This window comes from Phaseolus vulgaris, chromosome 8 (assembly GCF_051622355.1).
Source record: "Phaseolus vulgaris cultivar YP4 chromosome 8, ASM5162235v1, whole genome shotgun sequence".
Classification (NCBI taxonomy): Eukaryota; Viridiplantae; Streptophyta; class Magnoliopsida; order Fabales; family Fabaceae; genus Phaseolus; species Phaseolus vulgaris.
The window spans coordinates 3244991-3272636 of record NC_143505.1 but is presented as its reverse complement, the minus strand read 5'-3'; the positions used below and the strand labels follow the sequence as shown (position 1 = coordinate 3272636).

The window sequence follows — 27646 nt, the reverse complement described above, 5'->3', positions numbered from 1 at the left end:
AGATATTATACTAAAAAAAATCATTAAATAGTAATTAATTTAAATAAAAAAATAATTAAAAATTAAAAATTATTTTATAAACTAAAAAATTATTATTATCTAAAATAAGTTTTTATTATTAATATAAATTTATAAATTAGTTTATTATAGTATCCAATATTAATTACTTTTAACTACCAATTACATTAGATTCTAAAATTAGTATTTAATTACAATATAATAATTAATTTAAAATCTAAAATAATTAATAGTTAATGTTAAATATTAGTTTAAAAACAACTTTATAAATTTTTACTAAGAATAAAAATTATTTTAAATATCAATAATTTTTTATTTTATAAAATAATATCTAATTTAGTAACTAATTATTTTTTTTTTATCTAAAATTAGTTATTATTTAATGATTTTATTGTAGTATTAGTTTTTATTTTTGTTTAATTTGAAAGGATGAGATTTTTCTTATATTTCCAAAGTTGAAAGGAGTATGAGGAAGAAATATAGGGAAATTTCTAAGAGGGCATGTGTCCCTAGATGCACATAGAAATGTCAAAAAGATCCTATAAAGTTGAGGGTGTGTGGTAGGGCAAGATGGGTTTGTTTTCCCATGTGAAAAGATAGGAAGATTGTATATAAGTTAGACCCCACTTTCATATGTGATCCTCTGCCGACGAAATCAACGAATCACAATACTTCTCTTTCCCTTTGCTCATTTAAACATCATCTTATGCACAAATCTTAAATAGTATAAGGTTCTTAGTTAACCATTGCATTGGGTAACCATGCATTTCAGACTCACACACTAATTTCTATACATGGAATAAACACCATCTAACTCATCAACGCGTTTCCTTTGTAGGCTTATTGCTTTTGTGGTGTGTAACAATTAAGTAGGTACTTGTGTCTGCAGATATGAATAAATTTCACATGTTTGTATTTAATGTCTAAGCAACTTTGCATGCATGCCAGCCAAACATCGTGTCTTTGCAGATTCTAGATGAGTTATGGCCTCTTCCATTAGGCCATAGCACATAGGTTAAAGGTACAATATACGGATTTTCTTATCTTTGAAATAGATTACGAATTTATGATCATATATCTATATATATTGATTATGCTTGTACCCTCTTGCTTATTTTTGCTGCACCTTAATTAATTGTTTGATGGTAAGGGGAAATGCAGAAAAATCTTTGCTGCTAAATGAATGAAAGGCTGAGATTGAAGGTTAGAGTTTTTACATGGTAACTGAGGATATGTAGCAGAAGCAGATGAAATGTTTGTGAGTTTGTCATATTGCAATTTAAAGTTCACAAACGCCCTTCCTCGATCGCATCCAATGTGTAAATGCCACTCATAAGAACGTTATCTTTGTTGTTATCTGATAAATAGTTGTACTCAAATTCTTACCACCACTTATACATTCACACTTTGGGTGACATTTATTACCATGCATCAAATTATGCAAATAATTCAACACAAAAAGAAGAGTAATTTCAGACAATTTTTCTTATGTAATCATTACTAACAACTATTCAGTACATATAATGACTTGCATTCTGGTATAAGTACATAATTAGATACCATGGGATACACTTGTCAACAAGCATAATACATCAAAAAAGTAAGAAAAAAAAACTCATCTAAAGAGGGTTTGTCACTTTGCAGAAGAAAGATTTTATTCTTTCATTTCTAAAAAGGTTTCAGGTAAAAGAAAAAGGGGGTTTGGAAATAAGGTAAACTTTTGCTTTCCCACACAGATTGTGAGTTCTTTGGACTAATTTTACTGCAGTAGACCTCTGTTTTTTTCTTGCAGGCAATTTGCTGGTTAGTTTTGTGTGAGGAGAATTAAAAGAATAATATCTTAAATTGAAAGGCTCATATAGTGGACTCCATTGTATGAAACTGGTTTCACATTCCCGTTAAAAAAGCATAGTTTTCCACAAACCAGATTCCCTAGATCCCTTGCTCTCTCACAGTTTTCAGCATTTGCATGGTCCCAACAGCTCAAATGTGTCTATCTGTCTGTCAGGTCTGATGTTGACTCTCCTCTATTTATTCCTTTCCAATTTCGCCTTCCATTTCCACAAACAACATCTTTCAAGGTTCACCTTCTTTGAACTCATTCTCTTCCCTTTCACTCTCTTTTGATGTTCTCTTTCACATTTTATAGAGTATTAACTACTCTAGCTCTTCAGCTAGTTAGCCATTATAGCTAATTAATCAGAATTTATTGCACCATGCCGACTTATTTATACTCCAATGATTCATTTATGTAGGGAAATGGCGCTTCTTGGATTTCTTCTGGGACTTTTCTTCATGGTGTCACATGTGAAGGGTTACGGGGGTTGGACCAATGCACACGCTACTTTCTATGGAGGAGGTGATGCTTCTGGGACAATGGGTATGTATGCCTGCACAAATATAACTCACATTGTTGTTTTTTTCACAAGCATATACTTCAGCTTCTTAACTCTCTCAAATTGCAGGTGGGGCTTGTGGTTATGGGAATCTCTATAGCCAAGGTTATGGAACTGATACAACAGCACTGAGCACTGCACTGTTCAACAATGGTTTGAGCTGTGGTGCATGCTTTGAAATTAAATGTGTGAATGACCCACAATGGTGCCTTCCTGGCTCCATCGTAGTCACTGCCACAAACTTCTGTCCACCTGGTGGTTGGTGTGACCCTCCCCAACACCACTTTGATCTGTCACAACCTGTTTTCCAGCACATTGCTCAATATAAGGCTGGAATTGTGCCTGTAGTTTACAGAAGGTATCTAACTAACTTTCATTCTCATTTTTCTTTACCACATGATCATCAAGCCTTTCAAAAACAGTATGCATGTGACCAATTTTGACTGCACCGTCATGGTTTTCAATAACTTCAATATAGAAAAAATTAGATATTATTTTGTACTGATAGTATTTAAACTTTTATAAATTTCCTCTTATGTCAAAGATCATAATGAAACTGTGTTGATGTATTTTGAAGCTGACATTTGTTTGTGGGTGGATGTTGAAGGGTGAGATGCAGGAGAAAGGGTGGAATCAGGTTCGCCATCAATGGCCACTCTTACTTCAATTTAGTCCTTGTGACAAATGTTGGAGGTGCTGGTGATGTGCATTCTGTGTCCATCAAAGGGTCAAGAACAAGATGGCAAGCCATGTCAAGAAACTGGGGGCAAAACTGGCAAAGCAACTCCTACTTGAATGGCCAAAGTCTTTCCTTTGTAGTGACCACCAGCAATGGACACAGTGTGGTGTCATACAATGTTGCTCCAGCTGGTTGGTCCTTTGGGCAGACCTACACTGGAAGACAGTTCAACTACTAACCAACCCTTAATTCAGTACCTTTTCAATAATGTTCAGTAATATATTATCTCAAGATTACAGGTCAAAGAACCTAGTTATAGTGGAGTATTGTAGAGAGAGGGATTAGTGTTGTGGGCTAAATAGAAGATGATTTAGTCCCTTCTTTATATATATAATTATATATATTTTATTTGATTTACATGTACAGCAAGCATTTGCAGATGATGTGCTGGCTTAATTTATGCTATGCCTCAGCAAATGGAATACTTGCTCTGTTCAGAAAGAAAAATGGTAAGAAAGATTCTTGAATATGTTCTTGTACTTTAGTTACTGCTGAATGAATGAGTGAGTGAGAAAAAAGGTTATGCCTCAATTGCTTAATAAAAAGGAAGAGTTGCATTGCATGCATTCCTTGAAGTGTGGTGGACAAAATGAGTGATTCAGGTTGTTGCTCAGATCTCTCGTGAACAAAATGTAATAATTTTTTTGGTTAACTCCAATTGAGCAAAGTAAAGAACAAAAGTATGGTGTTCATCATTGCCCCTTCTACTGCATCTATAAAGTCACTTCTGCAGCTTTTTGTACTTTTCTTTCTTTACATTTTTCTGTTGTCTTTGTTGCTTTGTGCCTCATAGCTAAAACAAATAAAAAAGTTGTTAGAGTTACTCATTCCCCTAAAAAGTGTTATCCTTAAACAAAGTTCAAAACAATTTTCTAAGCATGTATTGGATTTCAATTTCTATTCCTTTTTAATTATTTTTAGTTAGTATAACAAAATTAGTTTACGGATTAAAATTAAAAAAATGAAATGAAAGCTTAAAAATATCAGAAACTTATGTAAGGTTTTCCTAATCAATATGGTAATAAAATAAAATTCCAATAACCAAAATAATTATTTTTTACATAGCTATACAACTATTTACTCTCCCAAAATCAAACATCCCATTTTGTATCCAATATCTCTTTGATCACCACAATTCCATTGTACCGTGGTTAGAAATTTTATGTATCCACAATTTCATTATAGAGTGGTTATAAGTTTTATGTATATTTATCAAACTTATATTTAATTTTCTCTTTTGAGTATAAAAATAAAATTAATTGAAGGCTAATATGGATATTCTCCCCAATCTTGTAAACAAAACTATATTAAGAATTGAACTTTAAGTCTAACTCAACACTATGAAACCAGCTCATGTGATTGAGGTTTGCACCTACTTATATACAATGAAATGTCCTTATCTCTAGTCGATGTGGGATCTCCAACAAACTATATACATATAATTTTATACAAACGGTCCAATAGAAAAATAAGTCAGAAGTTTCCAATTTAAAAGGAGAATCAACAATTTTTTAGATTAAAGGAGAAAGAGAAGATGATTACTATTTTGGAAGCATGCCATCAAAGTTGAAATTCTTCTAACACAAAGCACACACAAACCTTCAACAACTTCCCAAAAGTCTTAATAAAATTGAAATAAATTCATCAAGGGCAAGACTTTATTTCCACAACAACTTTTCATAATTTCATTTTATGTAAGTTGGGCCAAAAGATCCTCTAATTTGGTCAAAGGACATACATGAAAAATTAACCACATCTAGTGATCTAGATTTGGTTAATCCAATAAAACTTCATACAAAATTCCTGAAAATATTTAGTGATATAATCTCATGTTCCACCCAATCATACAATGTTTACTAGTTATTCATTATTTAAACCAAAGTCACTGACAAAATTAACTTGTAAAATAAAGTTTAACTTAGTATAATTTAATTTTATTTCTAGTTAATGTGTATATTCAACTATATTATTTTTATAAAGTTGAATTATTCTTAAAATTCATTTCTTAATATGAAAGTTATTTAAAGTTTATTTTTATGAGAGTTTGTTGAACTTATCAAACAACTTGTTATCAGAGCTATTATATCATTCATAATATATAGTCTCATATATGAATTGACACTGTTAATATAAAGAGGTATATTAACGATATTACATTAATTAAAGATAAAAATATTTCATAATATATAAACGAGTGCAAATCTCATTTTATAAGTATATTTCATAATATTGAGTTAAACTTAAAATTCAATTTCTTCATCTTAAATTTTACCCAAACATAAAGAAAAAAATCTTATCTTTCTCATTTGCTCACATAAATTCTGAAAGTCAAAATCTGCTTATTTTTAAGCAAATGAAATAAACAGGAGGTATAAATAAAGTGAGTCAATGGTTTTGGTTGTTATGTAATGAGTCAAGAAAAAGATTATGAGCATCAATCTCGCCAAGACTTATTATTTAAGAAAAGTGATATTTTTAAAGTAATAATAATAATAATCAAACTTAATAAATAGCTTTACAGAAGTGTGCAAAAGAAAAAAGTGACAGACACAAAAGTGATGCAGTGATAGTTCAAAGGTATGAAAACAACCTGTATTGACCCTACCTTCATTTTTATGAATTATCTATTTCTTTATTTAGCTCAATTCATTGAATAATGACAATTTCACTTTTTTTAAAATTTCACAAATTTTATAAACAATTAAATAATAAAGAACCTTTTTTTTTTATCACATTTTACATATTTCTCTGCATGTTTAACACACCCTTATTGTCAAATTTCATTTTTTACATATTTCCAAAAGGATTACACAGCTGGAGAAAAGGACTGAAAAAATTATACATTTTTTGTTATCATTAAAAAAATAGAAGTAAGAACACAAGGCATATGATAAACTATTTCATTTGATGAATGCTATAATGTCAAATTTATTTGTCAAACATCTATAGTGCATCATTTTTTTCTTGGTCAAAACCTTTTTTTCTTTAATACAAAGTTTTGACACAGCTTCATGAATCCACTGTGTTCCCACTGAAAATAAAAATACCCACCAATCACTCATCTAATTAAGATGGTGCAAGTCACACTACAACATTGGAATATGACATACAACCATTTTGTTGTTTTTTTCCATGGTATTAAAGAAAATTTAAGTTTGTTTTTATTTTGAAAATGTATATATTTTTGTTATAAGTACATCATTTATTTTTAAAAGGAAATAGCAGCAAAAAGTGAGAAATTAGAAAAATAAAATAGTTTAATATATTATAATCCAAACAAAGTAACATTCCACAGAAAAAAAGAGTAAACGAACGAATTCATGAATGAAAATATGAGACACTGTCTTTTAGTAATACGTGATGAAATAAATATAGGATTGTTTAATATTGATAATGTAGATTTAAACTTATTCTAAATTTAGATATTTTTAAATTATACTTTTGAGCTTGTGGAATGTATTAGAAATAGAAATTTACAATCCAAAATATTAAAGTATAAAATTGAAAATTCAATTTAATGGGGTGAATGATCAATAGATGGGGTGCAGATCGTAATGCCCATTTTTCATGATACTCACGTTACTCATGTTTTGGGCTAGAAATAGTAGCAGTCCATGATCACAGTTTGAGGGGAGTTTTCCTTTTCATCACCATACTTTTCTTTTGCACTTTATAAATATGATTTTTTACTTTATTAGTCTGATTTAAAGTTTTTCTGAATTTTGCAATTCATAAACTTTCCAAATTTTACTTTTCAGTCAAAAGTGTCAATTTTTTTATAATTTTTTTAAATCGTATAATCTGAAAGATAGTTTTGACTTTTGAATTATATAATTCACATTAAAAAAACCTATGAATTACAAAATTTAGAAAACACTTTTTTGCAAAAAAAAAAATTTAATTACACCATTTAAAAATATATTTTCATAAGAAAAACTTTCAAAGTATAATTCGAGAATGTTTTTCATACTCCACAATTTTGACAGTCATTTTTTCAAAAAAAATTAAAATTATTAATTTCAGTAGTCACTTCAAGATTGCACCATCCAAAAGTTATTATTAAGATGTGATATGTTAATCTCTTTTAAAATAAAAAAGAATAAGAGATAGAATTGTAGAATCAGAAGAAGACACGATTGGATGAGCGACCATGGAAGGTGACAAGGAAGGATCCATGACGACGACATAGAAGAAGATGACAGATTAAGAACCCATGTGGGGTGCAAGAAGAAATACCTCAATTTGATTTTCATTGAGTTCGTGGGCTGGCCCATAATAATCATTGAGAAATGGGCTTCTTCTTCCTGCACCCCTATATTTTTCTTCCTGCACCCCCACAATTTTGTAAATCCCAAAACTGACCTTCACCTTGTTTCGAAAGCAACTTGTTGATTTCCGGATTGCTGAATCTGGAAGTCTAATTTTTGTTACGGATTGATGGATCCGGAAGATTACCGGATTCATCAATCCGGAATATTTATGGATTTTCCAATCCGGAATGCAAAAAAATAAATGCGGATTTCCCATTTTGTAAAATTACCGAATTGTATTGTCCGGAAGAAGAAAGAGTAATGTGGATTTTGTGTGTATTTTGGGGTTTTAAAAAATAGTAGGGATATTATTGTCTTTGCATTACATTGTGGGGGTGCAGAAAGAAAACTGTAGGGGTGCAGGAAGAAACTGCCTGAGAAATGATGAACATATTCCATTTGTTGAAAAATTCTTCCCCCATCTTACCAATTGTGATATGCACTCGAATTTTAAATTTTTTTTATTCTGAAATTAAAAATTCAGAATTTAAAATATTTCTAAAATGAAATTGAAAAATCAAATTTCCATTATGAATTTCAGAATAAAAAAATACATACATTATGAAAATCAAAATTCATAAATATATTCTTGAAAAAGGATTTTGGAAACTAAAATAGTATTCCAGAAATCACTAGTAAAAGAAATTCGGAATGTATTTTGATGTGCGTCTCCCTTCTATTTAAGCGCAGTTTTGTCATTTCATATAAAAATGGGTGCAGCTTCAAACTTCGTAGAGTGTAAAAAGTAATTGTTCCGTTTGTTTAACACAGCACATACCATTTGAAGCTATCATTGCTTGCAGGCTGCTTCTTCCTGCACCTCCATACCTTCTTGTGCCACCCCCATAAATTTTTCTTATTCCAAAAATACCCTTTTCAATATTCCGAATTACATAATCCGGAAGTTTTTTGTGATTAGCTTCCGGATTACATAATCTGGAAGTCTTTTCTATACATAAGATTAACTTTCGGATTATGTAATCCAGAAGTCTTTTTTCAAATGTGTTATTAGCTTCGGATTACATAATCTGGAAGTATTTTCTAAATATGAAATTGACTTCCGGATTATATAATCCAAAATTTAACCGGATTACCTAATCTATAGGCTTATTATTTCAAATCCAAGGGGGTGAAAAAAAAGGATAAAATGGTATTTTCATATTTAGTATGGGGTGGCACAAGAAGGCATGGAGGTGTAGGAAGAAAGAGTCTTGCTTGCATTTTTGGGCCATATTCACATTGAAGCTTGAGAACTTGTGCCCAATATGTGTTGCTTCATTCCTTGATTTTAGTTAATGCTATTTACACCCTTTCTTACTCCACACCCTATTTTGTGCTTTTCATATTTCCAAAAAATCACCTTCACACTCACTTTATTCGCAGATCTTACAAAAACAATTTTTCACAGTGAATTTGAAGCTGTATAACACTAGTCTTTGGTTTTAAATTAATATAAAATAAATATGAATAAAACTCCAACTCTGAAAAACACTCAAATATTTTGTCCAACTGAACAAATTTTAGTTATTTTCATAATTAAGACTGCAAAAGGAAAATGAAATATTTGTATGAGAAGATAAAGAAATATCATTATTTATTGATTAATTACTGAGATAGGCGATTTTAGAGTAATGTTGATGGGAAAATAAAAGAGATCAACAACAAGAAGATTTTTTTTCCAAACATCTCAAATTTTTTTACAAAAATTGAAAAATACATAACCAAACTAAAATGACAGTAATAATATGAATATACTTTAATACATTCGAGATTTTTTATATGGTTGTAAAAAGAGGAATTAAGGAACAAATGTCTTGACGATTTTACAAGGAAAACAACACAAAGTATCATGAAAAAAATAAAATAAAAAATTATAATATTTTATAAATAGTCATATATTTAATAATAAATTCCCAGTGTCTATTATATTCCCAGTACCTAACATTTTAATATTTTATCAAATTTCAATCGAGTCTCTTAATAGCAAATCCATCATTAACACATTTAAATTTGTTAGAATTAAAATGATTTTATGATGACAAGACGTCTTAAATTGATTTTTTTATTTAAATGTTTAATACAAATTTTAATTTCACCATATTTTTAAAAATGTATTGAATTTGTTGTTATATCTCTCCTGCCGTTAAAATACAATAATACCACCAGTTGTATTTTTTCAGAATAGAAAAACACCTATAAATCACATAAGATGATTGAATATTCTTAAAAAAAATCTCCAAATATCTCTTTCATGTATTTGTTTTTATAAAAAAACTTGAATGTATACATTATATCAGAAAACAAATAATTATTTCAAAACATTTGAAAATAGAATCTCGCAATCTAATTACAAAGTAGTCTTTGTGAAATAAATTCATAACAACATCACCTCATAAAAATGAAATTACAAAATAAAGAATAACATTTTTAGATAAGTGTATTGTATTGGTTGAATATGTCAAATTATTTGTTATGATTCAAATATTTTGTAAAAGTTCTAAATTTTTTATGTTTTAAACTAAAATAACACCACTAAAATCAAACAGAATGTTATTCACCTTAAAACTTAGATCTTGAACTCCATCACACTTTCACTCTTTATAGATAAAAACATATTTAAAATACTTTTAACATCAACTTTTAAAATGATGTAAAATTATTAAATCTAATGGAATGTTAATTATAAAGTTAATATAGTTTGTAGATAGTAATGGATAGATCCAATAGTTATTATATAAAATATAAAAAATATAAAAATTCTGTTACTTGTTATAATGAGATCTCGCGAGGGTTACGGTGAGAGCTCTACTTGTACCCTTCACACATGGTTTTCAAGATACGAGGTATTAGGAAGGAAATTATAATTGGTTTGGTCGAAATTAGCACACATTTTAAATTTACTTTTACAATGTTAACTTTTAGGGTCACAAAATTGTATATATTTATTGGTATATGTTGATCTGTATCACAAATATTTTAAATTGAAATGGTTAGAAAAAACTGAAACTTGTGTTGTTATCCAATTTATTGTATCAAATGGTCTATGTTGGTGTTCTCCCAAAAAGTCATAAACTGGGTTTTGGACCTTACCTTCCACAATTCGAACGAACTCTCTCACCTACCACCAACACTCTTTTTGTCCAATTCATCATATAAAATAAAATAAAAAACCAAAGGCTTCCCCTGCTATCATTTCTCCCATTTATTGTTTCTCATGACAAGTGTCCATCACCATTGTTAATTCCAAGCAAACCCATTTTTCATCAAACTTTTCTGATAAATGGAAAACCAGCAGCAATCATCAAAGACTTTTGAAGTGGATGTTCCTCTCCATTCAATTGGGTTTGAGATTCAAGATTTGTCTCCCCAAAGGGTATCTGGCCATCTCACTGTTACAGAAAAGTGCTGTCAGGTTTCGCTCTCTTTTCCTCCAAACCACCACAACACACATACAAAAACATTTTCTACTTTGGTTTTTTTGTTGTTGTCTTTAATAAAGATGGGAACTTGTTGGTTTGGTTTGGAACATGGTGAAGCCCTTCAAGGTGTTACATGGAGGGGTGTCAGCATTGATGGCAGAGGCTCTTGCGAGCATAGGTGCTCACATGGCTAGTGGTTACCAAAGAGTGGCTGGGATTCAGCTTAGCATCAACCATTTGAAAAGTGCCATGCTTGGTGACTTGGTCTATGCTGAAGCTACCCCTGTAAATGTTGGCAAAACCATTCAGGTATTTCGGTTTCTTCTTTCACTTTTTCTTGGCTTAATCCACAACCATATCTTACTCAACAGATCCAATCATAAGGGAAGAAAATCAAACTTATCTCATTGAAAATAAACTATCTCACAGCACAACCAAGGGGACATTTTTCTTGTCTGGTCGAAATAAGTGTGCACGTGTTGTTGTCCCAAAAGAGGAAAGTGAGAAGGAACAAGGAGAAGAAATAGTGAACTTGGTATATGAAATTGTATTTTTTCATTCATTTTTATTACTCCATTACGTTATAGATCTGTTTGAAACTTCAATGTATATTAAAGATTAACACGATAGAAGCTTTAATTTTAAAGATTGATTTGATATGTTTTTTTAAAATTAGCATCTGTGGCAGAGTCACAGCTAAACTACCATTTCATTATTTGGCCCAAGATTAGGTTGAATTATTATTTAAGATCTGGCTTTAGGAATGGACTGGAACTAATAACCCTCTAAGTATATTTTAGGATCTGTTTGATCATTCACTGCCTTCTTCCTTCCTCCTTCCCTAATATTTTGTTGCTTTCCAATTGTAAGTTCTTAGGTTGGTGGTAGTGGTGTTTTGTCTTAACAGTGGATGATCATGGCCATGGTGTCTTGCCACTGAGGATGTTGGAGATGGGAAGGTTAAAATCTACCATTTTCAGGAGGGTGCTGCTAGTATTATAGAGGGATATAATTCTCTTTTCATTGTTTAGAATTACATAATTAAATTGTGCTGAAAAAGATATAATCTATTATGATATGTTGTGCTGGTATGCTCTTATCCTTGTTTATTTATTTATCTTTTCATTCAGAAACCTTCATGTATTTTTTTTATCCAACAACAGTTTTTTATTCTGTTTCTCACCCTTTTTCATTTTTTTTGAATTTCTTTCTTCTATGTCAAACATAGACTTAACAAAGTTCATAAAGATAAAAAAGTAATTTTGATAGTCAACTATTGTCATCCTAATCTATGCACTCACAATAGTGATCACACTAACTTTCTTATTGATAATTGAGATTTGTTTGTTTCCCATCTAAACCAAGTTTTTCATGAAAGCAGGTGTGGGAGGTGAGAATCTGGAAGCTGAATCCTTCAAACAAACAAAAGAGAACTCTGATATCATCATCAAGGGTTACTCTACTCGCCAACATGCCTGTCCCAGACAATGCAAAAGAGGCAGGAGAAACACTCAGGAAGCATGCTAGACTGTGAATATTCCTGCTGTTTAATTTACCTATGCATAAGCAAAACTTTTCCTCTTTTCTGAAATACAATGAGGAAAGGATTGTTGGGGGATTTAAAAAAGCATCACTAGTGCTTCAAAATGTAAACCATTGTAATAATTTGTTGCTTGAATGGAAGGACAATTTCCTGTAGTTATAAATGGATCAAGATATTCATGGAAAAACCACCACACTAAAGCTAACACCACCCATGAAAATCATCATTACATTACTTTTTTAAAAGAGTTACCATAAAAGTCAACAAATTTATAATATACCTAACATTTTGTAATAGGATAATAATGCTATAAAAATTTCAGTAAGAGTGGTACATACATTACCTACTACTTTTTAATGTATTCTTTGTAAAATAAGATCCACTAAACAGATAAGTTTTTTCTTCTTTTGCTAAGATGTTACATAAATTTCAGTAAATTGTAAAGAGTGTCAGACAGGCACTGTTCTCTGCACAAGCATTGAATCAGTTTTAAAACTACAGACGCCTTAGACAAATGCATGATTCCACACACAAACCGAAATTTGCATTTGAAAACACATAAACACTGCCAAATCTAAAATTTAAAAGCAGAACAAAAGGTAATGACTCCACAACAAAAGATCAGCATGACCAATAAATGGACCAGGATAAAGTGATACACAAAAACCAGTCTTCTGAAAAAAATAATATAATAATTCAAACTTAAGAATAAAATAAAGAAAATATTTTTCAATGAAAGCATCTGAAATAATCTAACCAAAAGAGATAGAAAAAAACAATTTGGTCAGAAGAAATTATGGTAAAAAAGAAATAATTAAGTATACAAACATATGAACAAAGCATTCAATTTTCATAAGCACTGAACTATGCGAATGCAATTTCCACAACAAGCAGCATTCTATATTGTCCCATTGATGAATTCTATCCCACATAGTATACCTTATAAATTGTTGTCTAACCTTTTGCAACTATTTTTTGAATTTGAATAGTGCAAGTTTTATGAATTTCTTGCTCTGTGAGAAGCTTAGTGGTATGAACATATTCAGAAACAAAGGGAACACCTACAGACTCCAAACAATTGGCTGCCAATAGCCTTAATGGTTCTGTCAATAGAAACAGATTATAAGTATCATGAAGCATGTTACAATGTTTAAATTTAACCAGACATTAAATCATTCAATGGAATCTGTCTTTATGCTTCTCAAAGCAAAATCAGAAACTCTGAATGCCCCTAATGAGATTTTTACATGATTTGTTTTGTTGAGAAAGTGGAAGGGGACAAAAGAATGTGTACAAAAGTAGACAGAAGCAATTGAATTGCACCTTGGCATGATTTCTAGAACAATTTATTTTTCTCTTGCATTCTGTACCACATTAAAGTTTGGTGGGGAAGACAAGAAGAGAATTGTCACCATTGAATTAAAACACAATTTAAACTCATATAACATGCATCATGTGTGAAGAAACTGTTTGGAATTCCCTTACACAACAACAAAGAAGAACCTGAAATCCTGACACACACTCTGTTAAAAAACAGACTTGCTGAAATACTTCCACTTAACACAAACTAACAACGACACCAATCTAAACAAAATTACTCCCAAAAGAGCACCCTCCTTTTCACACAAGCAATATCCGGTTTCAAACTTTAATCTGTCAAAAACTGTCCCTACCCAAATAGCTTCTTCTGGAGGTTTATTCTGATAACAAGTTCTGGTAGTTGTAACTTGAATGCCAAGAACATTTAACATATTGTTACACATAGTTCACTAATGTGTTAAGCAAGTTCTGACAACATATCTTGTATGTGACCAATCTTTAATGTGTTTGATAGACATATTAGCATCGGATTCTGCACATATATAACAGAAACTTTCCTTCTAAAAATCTCACACAAATGTAGAATATCTAAAAACCTCAAAATTAATTTATGCTAGACTCAATTAACTATTTGGTCAATCTCTTTTATTCCATGGATTAAAAATAAAGATATTTTATAATATATAAGTTAATGTAAACTCACATTTTAAATTAATTTTATAATTTCATAAAGTTGATTCACTTGTTAACATGATATTAAGTGATCAGATTTTCATATCAATTACTAATTCGTGCTGAGGATGCTTTCTCCATAAAAGTTACAAACCCATGAGGCCTACATCACAATTCAATTTTCTCTTATTTTTTAAGTTGAATAACTAAAATACAAACAAGGATATTTGGTAGTTATTTATTGCAAATTCTCATTTTCCTTACTTTCTCTCCAATCATTTATATTTTTCATTTTTTTCTCCTTTTCTTTTACTCTATTTTATTTTAAACAAACAATCTCACTTTGCATATGTTTCTTCTCTTTTATTTTTCTCTTTCCTTTCCTCAATTTCTTTCACACCATCGAAATCATAAAAAAACTTTTAACTTTCAATATTAAGCTTAAAAGAGGAATCTATTCTGAAATGATCCCAAATCCATGTCTTTCATATGTAAATAAAAAAGAGTATTATTTATTTAGATAATTTTTCCATAATGACTTTTGAAAACAGAATAAAGAAAAAATTATATAATTTTTTTCTAAAAATTAAATTTAGCTTACATATAAGTAATGTATAAAAATTCTTATGAATTAGTTTTAACTTAAAAACAAAACTTTTTTCAGTTTTTTTCTCTTATTTTCTTAGTCTGTAACAAAGAAATACTTACTATACATCCAAAGCAAACTCTATATAGAATTCTATGTTACTTTTCTTTCTTGCATCTTTCTAGTAATAACTGGTGTATTATGGTTAAAGAACTACAAAACTAGATAGCTTTGATTCTTCTGCGAAAAACTATATGAGAAATTGAGGCTTGAAAAATTTGGTTTATCTCACAGTTCTTTCTTTTCTATGTTTCTTCCTAATTTACTTCATCTTTATATATATTTTTCTTTAGTATGTTTAATTCATGGATTTTAAGTTCATACAAAGCATTTCCATTAGAGTTTTTTTGGGCTGTTGAAAGTGGATTCTGATTTCGATGATAACAGTATGAAGAAGCAAGAGCTCAAAGAACATATTAAACTAACTCATACATTAATATATAAATAAAACAAGAGAACAAACAAATCAGCAGAAGCGATTTTCCATAATTTTTACAAATTCAATGAAATCTATTCTTCCATCTTGATTTGTGTCAAAGACCCTGATCATCTTGTGGCAGTTCTCAAGTTTTGCTGCTTCTTTCAATCCCAAAACGCACAAAACTCTATGCAACTCCTTGGCATCGATAAACCCATCTTTGTTCTCATCAAAAACATCAAAAGCCTGTTTCACCTCCTCCAAACTTGGCTCCTGCTCCTCAAACAGTTCAGAAAGCTCCTTGGAACCATACTTCTCTTGAAGTTCCTCACTTTCTGAGCTGCAAAAAAATCCCAGTTTTGCCATCACCATTTCGACCTCACCCCTCTCAAGACATTTCTCACTATCTGTGCTTCTCTTCGATCCATTCTCTTGGAGGCTAGACTCAGGCTTTGATACCTGCTCCTCTTCCCTCACCTTTGAGTAATTAGAGTGAAGTTGGCATTGAAGGAAATACCAAAAACTAAAGAAAAAACTCTGGATTTTGTAGAAACATGTATAGTACAAGGAAAGTTCAATCAAACCAAACAAGGGAGAATTTGAGTTGCCATCATTCTGACATGCCCTCTCCTCTGAAATAACAAAGTCAATTCTTCCTAGAGTCATGGCTGAGATATGTGCAAGTATAGATAAAGTGGTAGCAGAATTGTGTGATCCCTTGTGTAATAGGGGGCTGAAATGGTTATTGTTAAGTTGTTAGTTAGCCAAACAAAGATAAGAAATGTTGCAGTGGATGTTGTTTGAGGGTGTGGTGATGGTCTTTATAACATAATTCAGAAGTTGGAACCTTGAAGCAGCCATGTTGAAAGATATGAAGGAAGGTGCTTGACAAGTTCATTAGGAATTGGAAAGAAAGTGATATATGATCACTTTGGTTATTTCTTGACACCATCAAAGGAAATTTCCTGTTTCCTTATTCCAACATATGTGGATTTTTTCTTAGGTTGATGTGGTCTTTAAAGAAAGGTATATCAGGCAGGCCTGCGTTGTCTATGTCTTTTTCTTATGTCACTCTGTCTTCTATAAAATATATTTCTTCCAAGACTTTCTGGCAGCTATTTTGGTCAAAGAAAAAAACAAAAAAAGACAATTTTCAGTAGTTTCCAAGAAGTGACTGAACAGTATCTGCCTACCAGCATCTTATGTATCACATTTCCACTTGTTGGATACTAAGACTTGAATGTTAAAACATTTATTACATTTTCTAATGAATTTAGTTAAGTAACTTTTTTTACAATCAATTTAAAAAGTTAATTTTCAGGTCATTTTAGTGTAAATTTCTGTTCAATCTTCCTTGTAATCTTCTCATCCTTTTACTATTCCATAACTCTTCCAACTTTACTATTTTTATTGGTTCTTGGCCCCACTTAGACGATTTCTTTTTTATTAGTATGATAAATTTGGTAAGTTGGAGAGAAAGTTGTAAAATCTAATTGTAAAATATGTGTGTAGTTTCTCCACTATTATTAAACACCATTTTCGTTTTGACAGTATTTTCTACGAAATAAGTGTCTTTACTTTTTATCAAAGGTTAGACCATTGGAAGAAAGTGGAATTCCAAAACGACCGTCTAATCTTTTAATATTTCCCTTTCTCATTGGGAGGAAACCATTACCCTTTGTCTTAAGTTTTCCAATGTGAAACAATGAATTGGACGCTTCTAATGTCAAAAGCCTAAATTACTAAACTGAATTTCCCAGAAAGTGAAATATATAGTTTTCTTTTCTTTATGAGAACTATCTCTTTTCCATCTTTTACATTAGGTTAGTTTGACTTTTTTTAAATGAGTTGGTGACTTTTTTTTCTCTAGTTCAACACTATGCAGATTGATTTGATTGGCTTTGAAAAAGTTTTAAGAAATCAAATAAATAAATATATATATTAAAATTTAAATCATATTATTCAATTTAAATTTAAATTTTAAGTATAGTTTTTTATTATATATAAATCCAGAGGGCATCTTTTGAATTTTTTTTAATGATGGTGATGGCATGGAGGTTAGGAAATAGGTATCGCTCAAATTAATTATCCAAATTCGTTGAACTAATCTTCTGGATTTTCGAGTCTGTAGGACCATAAGTGAGAGGTTAGAGTTAATGCATAATTATAAAATAGTTTATGTTAATTTCTCCCCTGTAATATTCATGGCTAGTTCAACTACTATTTAGACATATAAAGAAGTGAGATGGGATTTCTTTAAATATAGTTTATTAAAATTTGTAATCTTGATTGAAATTTTATTAACTTTAGTTTTGAAACCTTCTTTAATGAAAGCAGTAATCACCACTTAATTTTATTTTATAAACTACATATGAATTTATTTAGAAAATAACAAAATATTTCTTATGGGAATGAGTAGTGTGAGTTTCACATTCTCAAACCTTATGTATAAAGTAAAAATTTATTTCATTTCTATTTTTATACTTAACTTAACTGGTTCGATTTTTTTTGTCTATATTTATATCCATCCATTTTTATTATTGTTCTAAATATTAATTAAATATTTTCTAAAAAAATAAAAAAAATATGATATTATGATTCAATTTCAATAAATTTCCATAAATTTTAAGAAAAAAATTATAATTACATAAATATTAAATAATGGTGAAACAAATGTCAAATAGTTATATATAAAAGTAAAAATTTTCAAGTAGCATAGTGATCCCTAACGTGATCCCTAACATGAAAGTTTTTTATAAAAAAAAATAATAATAATAAAAATATGTATTTAATAAATAAGTTAGGAAACAAATGACCAAATAAAATTTAGTATAATTTTTTTATGTTACCTAATAAATTAAAAGTATTTTAGTAATTTAGAATGGTGACAACTATTAGGATGGACGAATATTGAAAGATGTATGAGAATAAAAATGAGACAAATTTATACATATTCACTATACTCACTTTAAAAAAATACAATATTATTCATAGTTATACTTAAACTCAATTAATATAAGAATTTTTCGTTTAAGACGAGTTTAAATAATATATGGGAAGACAGATTCATTTGTTATTCCTAGTATCGATATTTAACCAATCATTTATTTTATATAATAACTTTAATTTTCAAATTCCTTTTCATTCTAAAGTTGCTTAGATCAATTGTGAAACATAATAATCACTTGATTTATTATGTACGATAAGTAATTAATCTTAATCAATGTTTTAAAAGATTTTACAATTATAAAGAATCTATCAAATAATTATTTTCACGTAAAAGAAGAGATTCTTTATCCATACGGATAGTTACTTCATGGTAAAAAAATATTATATTTTCAAACATATCTTTGTTAAATTTTTAAAAAAATTGTAAGGTGGGCCTTTAATTGTTGTATAGCAATACCATTGCTGAAATAGAATCATTCATTTTAGGTTATAAAGTATGAGATAAATAATATATATATTTATATATATATAAGTGTGTATGTGTGTAAACTCAATCGAAGTCTTTCGGAAGACTACACGAGTCAACTTGTCATGTCAATTTTATTTTAATTATGAAGTATTTGTCTCATGCATTTTGTTTGTGTAGTAACATACATTAATTTAATAATAACAAATAAACACAATGATAATAACAAATTTAAAAAATAAATAATTAAATTACAATAAATAAATTTTAAAAATTCCGGAATTCTAATTTCTAAAACATGTTACTACTTCAACTCTATAATTTAAATTCTGGAACAATAGAAAAATAAGAATGAGAGTAGTATTAATAATAAAAACGGGGATGTGCATTACCTTATTACTTCAAATTTCAAATTTACTTTTTTAATTATATAAAATAAAAATAGTTATATTATGAATTTTTCAATGGATAATACCTAATATTCACATAAGACATATTATTTTTGTTATCATCTTCTTATATAATTTTCTTATATTCATTTATTTGTTTTTCATTGTTGTTCATCACTAAGTATGTCTACCTGTTCTTATCTCACTTGTGTCTCTGCTTCTCATTGTGTTATTTTTTTTTATTCTAATAACTTATTGTTTTGTTAGGATGAAAAAAATGGTTCTTTGTTGTATTACAACAATTACAATGCTGTAACATTTTTATTGTGGTTTGATTTTTATAATTATTCTTTTTTAATTGTTGTTTAACGTTTGATAGATACTAAAAAAAAAAAGTACAAATCACAACAATAAAATAAAAATAATACACCTTCTCACTCACATTTATATTGACTAACAATTCCACACAATCCACACTCAATAGTTTTGTACAAGTTTGAATATTTTTGTTATACATAGAACTTGTTTGAGAAAATGTGTCTTTAACTAGTTGTATTGTTATCTTCTTGCTTGAACATTTTGTATTCATTCAAACAAATTTTGTTCTACTAATCACAATTGGGTGTGACATTTATATGAATGAGTGCATGTATCTGACTTTACAAACTTATGGATGTGAAACAAATGTCACATGGATAAAAAGGCGTTCAATAAAGTGCAATCATTAATCATCAATGACAATAATTACACCACCTCAAATGGAGAGAGGTAAAGTAACCGTCTGGTCATATCATACTAGCACAACACACGCTCTAACAAATGGTATTGTGAACAAGTCCCAACCTCGGACATCAGTAATTTGAGTATTAAGAAAATAATAATTGTCAAATTATACACAATTATTGTATGCAATTGTGGTACGTTAATTATATGCAATTAATTTAATAATGATAAAATCTCATATGACTAGTGGATCTACATAATTAACTTATAATTTGGAGATATCAAGTCTTCGTCCACACAAGACTTTAAAGACATATTCATTTTTCTTATCTTCTTATATTTCAATAATAAGAATGTCGCCTCAAATGACTTTTTATTGGAATGATGATCATCGTATGAGTCCAAATTACTCTAACCCGAGTGTAACATCATCTATTTGGATGTGCATAACGTCAATTGTGCATATATGACGTCTGATCATGTGACTTGATGCTAAAGGGAGAATCTCCTCATATGTGCGATTCATGTCCTTTATTTCTATCACGGGGAAGTACTCATATATTCACATTTGTTTCATCATAAACAAATTATTATTGATATCTTTAAATGAAAATAAATGTAAGTTTTTCAAGTTATATGTATTATTTACCTGTAAAAGAATGACATAACCTCCAAACTACTTTGTCTAGCATCACCCAATTGGTCAAATACGTCATGCATATCCACCACACAACCTTAAAGAGGCAAGTACGACACCTAACAAATGTTGCACTTTTATCAACACAAATAATGCACTGTGCAACAAATAAGTCTGAGTTGTATATTGATACACCCCTTGTACACCTCAAGCAATCAACTTAGTTTGACATCAACACCATGACACTGTTGTGACATAACTAAACTCCACTCCAAGAAGCTCAGCCAACAATGATGATGTTGGTATGAAATCCAATGTCAAGAGCAAATTGTCCCACTATGCGGAGATACAATAAGGTTGTGTTTGGACTGGGGAGAAGATTTGGGGGAGTGAATTTAAAGTGATTTGAGAGGAAATTGTAAAGAAAGTGGGGTTATTTGGATTAAGGTATGTTAGAGTAGATTTGTGAGGAAAATTTATTGAAATTGTGAATTATATGATGGTTATGAGGAATTTTTTAATTTTTTTAAATGTGTAAAATGTAATTTTACAAATTTACCCTTATCTTTAAAATTATTTAAATAATAAAATATGAGATTTTTTTTATAGATTTAAGTTAATTAAAATATTTTATGTAAAAAATATTTATTTTATTGAATAATTTTTTTTATAAATACATTTAAAAAATATTTTCATCAAATCAAATTAAAATTATTTTATTATTATTATTGATATTATTATTTAATAAATTTATTTTAATTATTATTAAACATGTAATTTTTTTATATTTTTTATTATTGTTTATAATTTATTATTATTGTTATATATATAAAGTTAAGGATAATTTTGACTTTTTAATAATGTTATTTAATATTTTTTTTGGTTTCGTTATTTTTCTTCGCTGCACACTGAAAATACAAACATATATTTTATTTGCTTTTCAATTCTAGTGAATAGTTATTCACTCGGATGTCAATAAAGCCTAAAGAAAACACATCATCAAATGTGGTACAACCTTTTCACAAAGATTGAAATAAGACATTTATTAGTGGTCTCATAACTAATGATAAAAATTGATAAGAACCCGATTTTAAACATTGTAAACTCAATTTAAAAATAAAAAATCTAAAACTTCGTGAGATTAATCTCATAAATCTTACCCTTAGACGACGTGTTAGTATAATTGATTAGAAATAACGTAATAAAATGACTGTCGACTCCTCCAATCCTCTTACAGTTGTTCGTAATACATTTCCAAAAGGTATGTAAACAACTTGATCTATGGATGAACGTTGTTGGGATGATAAGAAATTATCAAAATTTTACTACTTAAACTATAACATGTTTATATCATGTGTTTACTTCTTTATAATTTTATAACGTTTTTGGATCCATCATCTCAATGTATGTATTTTTTTTTTTCATATCATACGAGAAAAAGAAAAAAAAATTATCAACCGCGGTAATTTTAGTGTTTTTTATTTTATTTTTTTTCCCTTTAATTTTTCACTTTCCCTCTCTCAAAAAAAAGTTTCAAACAAAATCTGGTTCACTGAACTCAGTTCTGTGCCTTCGTCTCCAACTCCCTGTGGTAACGATTCTCATTGTTTTCGCCGACGCTCTTGAGCCTCCGACGCTGTTACTCCGACGAGCCTAAGAAACCCTTGACGGCGCCATCACATTCATCTCTCCTGAAATTCAAAAAGTCGGAAACATTTTTTTCATCTCTGTTTTCTCTATTATTCTCCAGTGGCTCGTCTCACCCACTCGTCTTATTTCTTCAATTTTCCATTTGTTAGGAGAATCGCCTAACAGAGGTGCGCATCCAATTGCTTTGTTTTCCATTGTGTTCATCACCAGGTATCTCTACGCCTATACTCATATCACCTGTGCCTCCGCTTCTCGCTGTGTTAATTTTTTATTCTAATCACTAATGGCTCTGTTAGGATGAAAAAAATGCTGTAAAGTTTTCCTTGTGGTTTGATTTTGATAATTATTATTTTTTAATTCTTGTTTAACTTTTTTTAGATACTGAAAAAGGAGTACAAATGACAAAATAAATAATGTAATAATACACCTTCTAACTCAAATTTACATTGACTCACAATTTAACACGGTCCACACTCAATAGTTCTGCAGATGTTTGGATATTTCTGTTACACACAGAACCTGTTTGATAAAATGTGTCAGAATTGGGTGTGCTTCAATCAATCAGCTTTAGTTTGTGTTGTTTTGGTAGTACTCTGTTGGGCATGAATCCTCATCCCCATTAGTTTCTAATTATCTTTCATTTGGTCTTTTGGTTCCTAATTTTCTCACTTTCTATTCTAAATTTTTTTGTCGCTCTTCAATTGAAACTTAAAAAGTTGGCATTTACGAAGTTACTATTATTGTGTCTTTTTCTGTTTTTGGTTTAAGACGAAAGACAATAAGTCTGAGAAGATGCTCATTTGATTTATTTATTTTTTATCGTGGCCCAATGCTTGTACTTTATGAATTTTTTCAATGATTTCATTCAATTGCAGAATCAAAGCATCGGATAATGGCTGTGATGGGTAAGGCAAAAGAAGCAGGACTTCCATTGATGAAGTTGATTAAGTTGAGAGGGATGCCTATTTTGCAGCAATTGCATTTAGAGGAACGGCTGCTTCGAACCAGTTCAGATAATTGGTGCCTTATCAACGACGGAACAAATTCCCCTGCCATTGTAATGGGCTTGTCTGGGTATTTCTTTATACCTTTATTTAGACTGTTTCCCTGCTTTAGAATCATAATCTGGTTCTACAAATATTCGTATGTAACCCACCCTTCCCCTATCCACCAAAGAATATTTTATTTGAGATGAATATCTATGTTTTCAGTTGATTTATTATTTGTACATTGAAAGAGTTTCCATGTAGTCTAATAATCAGATGCACGGGTATAAACAGAGAAGTTTATATGTTTGAAAATAGTCTAGGTTTAGTACCAGTGTTGATTCCTACCCTATAGTGTACTTTTTTGACTTTAAGTTTTAAGTGTGGTAGTGATGCACTTGAGGTACACGGATGACATGAGTGCAGTGCAACGATGATAGGTTGGTCTTAACAACAATGGTGTTCATAGTGTGTAGGTGGTTTAGGGTTTAGGGGTTAGGAAGACCAGTTGGGCATGCGAAAGTTTGGAGAAAGGGAGCGGAAGGGGGAAAGCAGTAATGTTGTGTTTTAACTTGTTAAAATCATTCACAGATTATGGGAATATTAAGTTTTCACCTCCTCCATGGGGGTGGTTTTTCATTGATCTTGCGTGAATGTTGCATTCTCAGATATGAAATGCTTCAGACTGTTTTAATAGCACTAGTATCTAACAAATGAATGGTAGATTCCCGAGGTTTATTCTTGTTTTTCTTTATTTGTGTAATGCCTCCTTCAATCCTCTTTCTCTCTTGATAATAATCACCAAGGAAAGAAGATGTAATTTCAATGTGTATACATAGGAAACTTACAGAACTCGTCAAAGTCAAGCCTGTGTTGCAAGATCGTATACCCATTATCAAAAGGTTTACTGGGGGAGGAACTGTTGTTGTTGACCATGACACTATATTTGTTACGTTGATATGCAATAAAGATGCTGTTTCAAATGTGCAACCCTTTCCCCGCAGTATCATGTCATGGAGTGGTTTATTATACAGTGAAGTCTTTAAAGGGCTTGATGATTTCCGTCTTCGTGAGAATGGTACACTGATTGAGTCTTGTATCAATATGCTTTTTACAGTGTTTATGTGAGCATTATACTATCATTTTTTATGTTAGATGTACAGAGGAAATTGATAGTGTAAACTTGCGTGAGTGATTTGCTTTATATAATGCCGGTTCTCATTAGTAGATTATTAATGAAACATTGTGAAAGGATCAACATTTGATTTTGTTTCTTCACAAACGATGCATTTTATGAGTTTAAGTTGTGTTTTAATTCAATAGTGACGAGTTTCTTGTTGTTTTCCCCATCAAACTTTAATGTGGTACAAAAGCAAGCAATTTTTTTTTTTAATTATTCTAAAAGTATGTCAAAAGTGCAATTCCTGCTCTTCTGTCTACTTTTGTATATATTCTTTTGTCACCTTCCACCTTCTCAACAAAACAATGCATTTAGGGAGCATTCAAAAGCTTTTAATTTTGCTTAGAGAAGCAGATAGACTGATTCCATTGATTGATTTAAAGTTTGGTTATATTTTAACATTTGTAATCTGTTTCGTTAACTTATATTCCATTTCTAATTGGATTCTTCTGTCCTATGTGTGTAAAGATTATGTGTTTGGCGATCGCAAGTTTGGTGGTAATGCTCAGTCTATAACCAAGAATCGGTGGATACACCACACATCATTTTTATGGGATTATGAGGTCAAGAACATGTCTTATCTCAAGTTACCGGCAAAGGCTCCTCAGTACCGATTAGTAAGCTTATATTCTTTTTCATTTATCCTTTTTCTGCGTTGGAGTTGCTAATGAGTCCTATGCTCCATATCTTCTTTTGGTTAGTTGATATGCTGCATGCCATGCATAATTTTTTTATCAGATTAAAAGGCTGTTGTCGTGCACACATTTCTGATTAAGGCGACTTGATGAAAAACTTGGTGTTTCAAACTTTTCCAAACTAAAGCAAAAGTTTGATACTTTTTAAAAAGGAAGGGAAGATATTATGGCCTGTTTGTAACCTCGACCTTCCTGGCGTATTAGAAGTTCGAGTATATCTCATCTAGAAAAGGTAGCAAGTGCAGAGACAAAGGGTTGAATGAATTTGAATGAGAAATAAATGTTTCTTCATTTTGAATTGCATCTACTACCTATTGTCGTATCTGCTAATGTAAGTGAGTTCACTACCGCACTTAGGACCTGTCTAACTGAAATAGTTCTATTCCTTCACCTATTTTCTTGACTTCTATGATTACTAAATATATATTATGTGAATCATTTCTGCCATGAATGATTTTAGGTGAACAAAAGTTGAATTATTTTGTCTCCATTTACATCTGCATTTAGCACAAAATAGGAGTCTACTGTAATGAGTGGCAGGCCTCACTTATTTTTAGCTATTCTTGCGTGTTTTTGTACAATCTGGTGTGGGTTCTTGCCCCAGAGGCCATCAAACTTACATGTTTTAAGTTTATTTTGATTCAGTTGTTTACCAATCCATATTAACATTTAATCGCTATGTTGTAGACAAGAAGTCACATGGATTTTATTTGTCGAATGAAGGAGTATTTGCCTAGATCAGAATTTATTGAGAGAACCATTAAGGCTCTTGGCAGCCAATTTTCGGTGAAATCTATTAGCTTGGAGTCCATAGATGTTCCCTCTGTTTCTGAATATGTTCATACCACTAAGCTTCTCACAGAGCAGGAAATTCAGGAAACTTGCATTGTTCAAACTTGACAAAATAGTTGCAAGAGGTTTGACAACAATTTATAAGATATAATATGGGGGATAGGATTCATCAATGGGTGTGTTGAGAATGCTGTTGCTGAAATTTCATTCTCCTACTTCAGTGCTGATGAATATTGACTGCTGTGTTCTGATATTATTGTACGATTAATTCCTTTCTTTTTTACCATAATTTATTCTGACCAAGTTGTTTTTTCTTTTGGTTAGATTATTTCAGATACTTCAGTGAAAGTTACTTTATTATTATTATTATTATTATTATTATTATATTATTTTTCAGAAGAGTTTGGGTGTATACCTTTTTCATCGGCAATTTATTGGCTGTACTGATCTTTTGTTGTGCTTTAAAATTGGCATAGTTGATAGTTAATATGGGGGATAGATTTGGCATTGTTGATGTTTGTGCAGTTGCAAATTTTTGTTTGGGTGTGGAATCATGCATTTGCCCAAGGCATTTTTAGTTGTAATACTGATTCAATGTCTCTGCAGTGAACAGGGCTATATCTATTTTATCTAAGACACTGTTTACAATTTTTTGAAATTTATGTAAAATATGATAGAATTAAAATGGATCACCCTCCTTATTTAGTTGCTTACCAAAAACAAAAAGCTTATCTATTTAGTGGATCTTATTGTAGAGAGAATACAATAAAAATAGTAAGTAGTGTATGTACCAATGTCAGTGAAAAACCCTTTTTTGTATTATTCTATTACAAACTGTTAGTCATCATAAATTTATTCACCTTTTCGATAATATATTAATCGTTTTTCAAGTATGTAATAAATTTAATTTAAGAGATGGTGACGCTTTCTAAACTTGTTTTAGAAGTGAAAACAACTAATCTCAATTATCAATATGTTAGTGCTCACTATTATTGTGTGTATTTGCTTAATATTAATAAATCATTTTCTTACTTTCCCTTCTTTTTATGTTTGTAATGGATTGAGAACTTGGCTGCATATATAGAATTCAAACAAAATTCTTCCTGCACCTCCACGCTTCAAAAAATACCAAGTCTTTCATAAAATTTGCATTCTAAATTCTATAATTTAAAGTACAGTTTTTTGTATTTAAATTATAAAATTAAGAATATAAATTTTACATTTTAATTATGTAATCTAAAATGCAAATTTTGTTTTTTTAATCATTCAATCTAGAATACAATTTTTTTTTTTTGAATTATACGATCCACATATTAGTTTTCAGATTCTAGATTCTGAAATCTGAAAAGTCTTCCAATTTCACATACTCAGATTAGAAAAATCATGAATAAAATATGAAAATAATTTTGGTATTTTCAGAAGTATGAAGGTGTAGGAGAATAATATTGAGGTGCAGGAAGAATTTGTCTTTAATCCAATAAGCACTTTGGAAAGTTGTCCATTATTAAAAAATGGTTCGGACTTTGCAAAAGAAGTGCATGTTCCAATTGATGCTAGAACATGCTAAAATATCAGTTAATGTAATTTAAGAAAAATATTTATATGTTTAGTCCTGTATTGAGAAATTAATTTTGAATCCATATTTGATTCTAAATTGAAATTAGTTTTAAATATATTTTATGTGTGATAACAAATTAT

The 27646-nt window shown here is 30.0% G+C and overlaps 4 protein-coding genes across 7 annotated transcripts; 3 read left to right on the top strand and 1 right to left on the bottom strand.

Annotated features, from left to right (window-relative positions):
* Positions 1-1906: 1906 nt before the first annotated feature.
* On the top strand, positions 1907-3661 carry LOC137825994 (expansin-A1). Of its 2 annotated transcripts, none has more exons than XM_068631828.1 (4): positions 1907-2099; positions 2274-2398; positions 2484-2772; positions 3022-3661. In XM_068631828.1, exons 1-4 carry the CDS (start codon positions 2032-2034, stop codon positions 3329-3331), a joined length of 792 nt encoding a protein of 263 aa, XP_068487929.1. In that variant the 5' UTR covers positions 1907-2031; the 3' UTR covers positions 3332-3661. The 2 variants fall into 2 exon arrangements, with proteins under 2 accessions (XP_068487929.1, XP_068487930.1); XM_068631829.1 differs by having other exon boundaries at positions 2097-2168.
* A 6770-nt stretch (positions 3662-10431) lies between these two features.
* LOC137825823 (1,4-dihydroxy-2-naphthoyl-CoA thioesterase 1) lies at positions 10432-12612 on the top strand. Of its 2 annotated transcripts, XR_016514967.1 has the most exons (4): positions 10561-10875; positions 11000-11191; positions 11312-11417; positions 12264-12612. XR_016514967.1 is itself a non-coding variant. In XM_068631613.2 (3 exons), exons 1-3 carry the CDS (start codon positions 10744-10746, stop codon positions 12414-12416), a joined length of 477 nt encoding a protein of 158 aa, XP_068487714.1. In that variant the 5' UTR covers positions 10432-10743; the 3' UTR covers positions 12417-12612. The 2 variants fall into 2 exon arrangements, 1 of the variants encoding a protein (XP_068487714.1); XM_068631613.2 differs by lacking the exon at positions 11312-11417 and having other exon boundaries at positions 10432-10875.
* Positions 12613-15477: 2865 nt separating this feature from the next.
* Positions 15478-16473, bottom strand: LOC137826283 (putative calcium-binding protein CML46). The gene has a single exon (XM_068632194.1). It carries the CDS (start codon positions 16145-16147, stop codon positions 15530-15532), a length of 618 nt encoding a protein of 205 aa, XP_068488295.1. The 5' UTR covers positions 16148-16473; the 3' UTR covers positions 15478-15529.
* Positions 16474-21997: 5524 nt separating this feature from the next.
* LOC137826410 (Biotin/lipoate A/B protein ligase family) lies at positions 21998-26347 on the top strand. Of its 2 annotated transcripts, none has more exons than XM_068632369.2 (6): positions 21998-22350; positions 22445-22505; positions 23171-23369; positions 24121-24359; positions 24930-25078; positions 25844-26347. In XM_068632369.2, the coding sequence occupies exons 3-6, from the start codon at positions 23188-23190 to the stop codon at positions 26054-26056; spliced, it is 783 nt and encodes a 260-aa protein (XP_068488470.1). In that variant the 5' UTR covers positions 21998-22350; positions 22445-22505; positions 23171-23187; the 3' UTR covers positions 26057-26347. The 2 variants fall into 2 exon arrangements, with proteins under 2 accessions (XP_068488470.1, XP_090149807.1); XM_090293681.1 differs by having other exon boundaries at positions 22181-22350; positions 24286-24359.
* The last annotated feature ends 1299 nt before the right edge of the window (positions 26348-27646 follow it).